Below are 2,500 nucleotides of genomic sequence, written 5' to 3' on the forward strand. Positions count from 1 at the left end.
AGGATACAAGGCCTAAGATTCTCGTGAAGGAGACGAAAATGCCCTAGTAAATTCGAAAGCTTCAAGTTACCCTTAGGCTAGAATAACTGAACGGATAAACATTTTATAGCGCAGCCTAAAAGGAACCTACAAAGCTTTTTAAAAAGGCTCCGAAGGGCTTAGAACAGCGTTTAAAAGCACTTGAGAAAAAACCGTCGCTGGGTGCCCTTGACTATTTGGCAATTTTCAACAGTTTTAATATAAACAACAACGGTTAATTTTTGAAATCGCACCTGCAATACGAGTTCCACAAAGACTGTCTTCTTTATGGTTTCCCACGCAACGATAATCACAATAGCACACATGGGTCACTTCAGCCTCCACTGTCCACTCCCCACTCCCCAGGGGATTCCAGTTATCAGGACTCCGTCGCGCATCACTTTGTGTGAAGTTTGTTATATCGAAAAAGTTTGGGAAATTGTTTAGGGTTGCCGTATCCGCGCGAAATCGTCCAGCAAAATGAAAATGAGGGTAGTGCATGTATGTTACGCTTGCAGCTGTAAAACAAACAATTAGATAGTTTATTTTAGGATGTGGAGCTGGCATTTTTTATTACTGTGGAGACGCAAAGGATTTGTGACGAGTCTCACTGTGGCTTGGACGCCACTCGCGCAACTCGTTGAGAGGGCTGTAGGAACTGGTTGTGCTGCCCAAATTTCCAATAATCAGTGGCGAAATAATCAGCTATTTCTTCCCCCATCTTTACTGTTAATCCAAAATTGAATGTCAACAGGTGTAATCTCTAACAATGAACGGGAACGGATTAATATACTCGTTTTCTGACCTTGGATTTTGCAATCTTGTGCATAAAACTGCTCAACCTAGACAAGAGAACTAACCCAATAACAAGAGAAATCAATGGAATTCAAACCCATGAATCTGAACCTGCTCCGAACCGAGTGGCTGTAGAGCATTGCACCGTCGTGACAGAGAGGTCATGAGTTCGAATCCCGTTGAAGTCACCTGAGTTTTTTCGGTGTCTATAAGAGACAATAGCATAAATTGTGTGAAGGATAATTTTTCTCTTTTCGTCTTTAACCCGCCCTTCAAATTTACATTTATTTCTTTCAAAAGTAAATTTGCACACAACGCGTGATTTGGGAGAATCTGGAATAAAGTCCCTTAGACTAAAAGTTTTGCGCAGTTTGAATGGAAAGAGAATTACTCTACCATTTAAATCCTTACAATTCTTGCTGATAATAAATGAAATTTTCTTTTTAGTATAAGATGAATAGAAACCGTCCAATGTAAGGTAATTTTTAAAAATGCCAGTTAGATGTATCATGTTTGGAATCTTTTTGGTGTAACACCTCTGGTCATAACTCGACAGAATTAATCGAGAGTCAGGTTACTGTAATCGGATCGTGACATTACACCCGTTGTCTACGCAAACTATTGTTTTGGTATCCGATCAGTATCGACACGTCTTAGGGCCCAAGGGGTAAGCGAAACGCGCCTACCGCAGACAAATCACCGGAGTTGGAGTGGATTTTAGCAGCATGGATTCGGGCGTTCCGGATTCCAAAGCCCATGATTCCGGGTTCCTGGAGCGAATATGTAAATTTTAAATTGGTTAGAGTACGTGAAACTATGCATGGTGCCGGCGGCACTTAAACATCTTCTTTATTCTGCTCACTGCCGTGGAAGAAACAATTAATCTTAACACTCTTTATCCTGTATTTTTCTCGGAGCACTTTTGAGCTTTATAAGGAATCTGCAGCCAAGCAACAGCGTTCGCGTTAATCTTATTACAATTGGTCAAAATTCACAATTGGTAGAACTTGGGGTCCACCAAAGAATGGACATGCTTTTAACTCCAACAAATGTCTTAGCAGTTTACCAATGCTCAAAGAAACCGTTGCCCTCCTTTAGAGAAACGGATTTATAAACGGAGTTGACTAAATTTACAACCGTAAAGGATTTCAAAAGCTGGCGCTTAGAGCGTTTAACTTAGCCCTTCGTCAGAGCGAAAACGTTAGCTTTCGAATTCCTCTACGGTGGTCAATTTACCATATCAACTCAGTTGATAACTGAACCCATTTGTGTCAGTGTTTCACTTCCGCACCGAAGAACTACCACAGTTTATTTAGAAACTAAGCCCCTTTATCCATCTCGCTTTAGAGATCGATATGTGACAAGTTTTTACCCAGCACCAGCACAACTGAAGTGTCAAAAATATTGGATGACTCTGGGCTTAGATTATTGGCGATAATAATTTGTTTTCAATCCGGAGAATGATTTTTAAAACGAGTTTTGGGAAAGCAAGAAAAGTACCCTTGTCGAAGTTAGTAGCAATAATCCTGTGTTATTGAGGCGCTATCGTTTCTTACTGTTTTCACCATTAGCTGGAGTTTGTTGCCTTGAAAATATGGGTTAATGAATAAATCAATAAACAACCTTTATTTTAGGGATCTAACCGATTTCTAGAAGGAGACACTTTCAAATATGTTCAAATAAATGC

At 40.1% G+C, this 2,500-nt stretch overlaps 1 protein-coding gene across 2 annotated transcripts in view; it reads right to left on the reverse strand.

Moving 5' to 3' along the window:
- Positions 1-2,500, reverse strand: part of LOC138008174 (uncharacterized) — a 27,407-nt gene that overhangs the window by 24,096 nt on the left and 811 nt on the right. For both annotated transcript variants that reach the window (XM_068855404.1, XM_068855403.1), the window contains exon 2: positions 273-536. In XM_068855404.1, the coding sequence (XP_068711505.1) occupies positions 273-536 (264 nt within the window). The remainder of the gene's footprint in view (positions 1-272; positions 537-2,500) is intronic.

This window comes from Montipora foliosa, chromosome 6 (assembly GCF_036669935.1).
Source record: "Montipora foliosa isolate CH-2021 chromosome 6, ASM3666993v2, whole genome shotgun sequence".
Classification (NCBI taxonomy): domain Eukaryota; kingdom Metazoa; phylum Cnidaria; class Anthozoa; order Scleractinia; family Acroporidae; genus Montipora; species Montipora foliosa.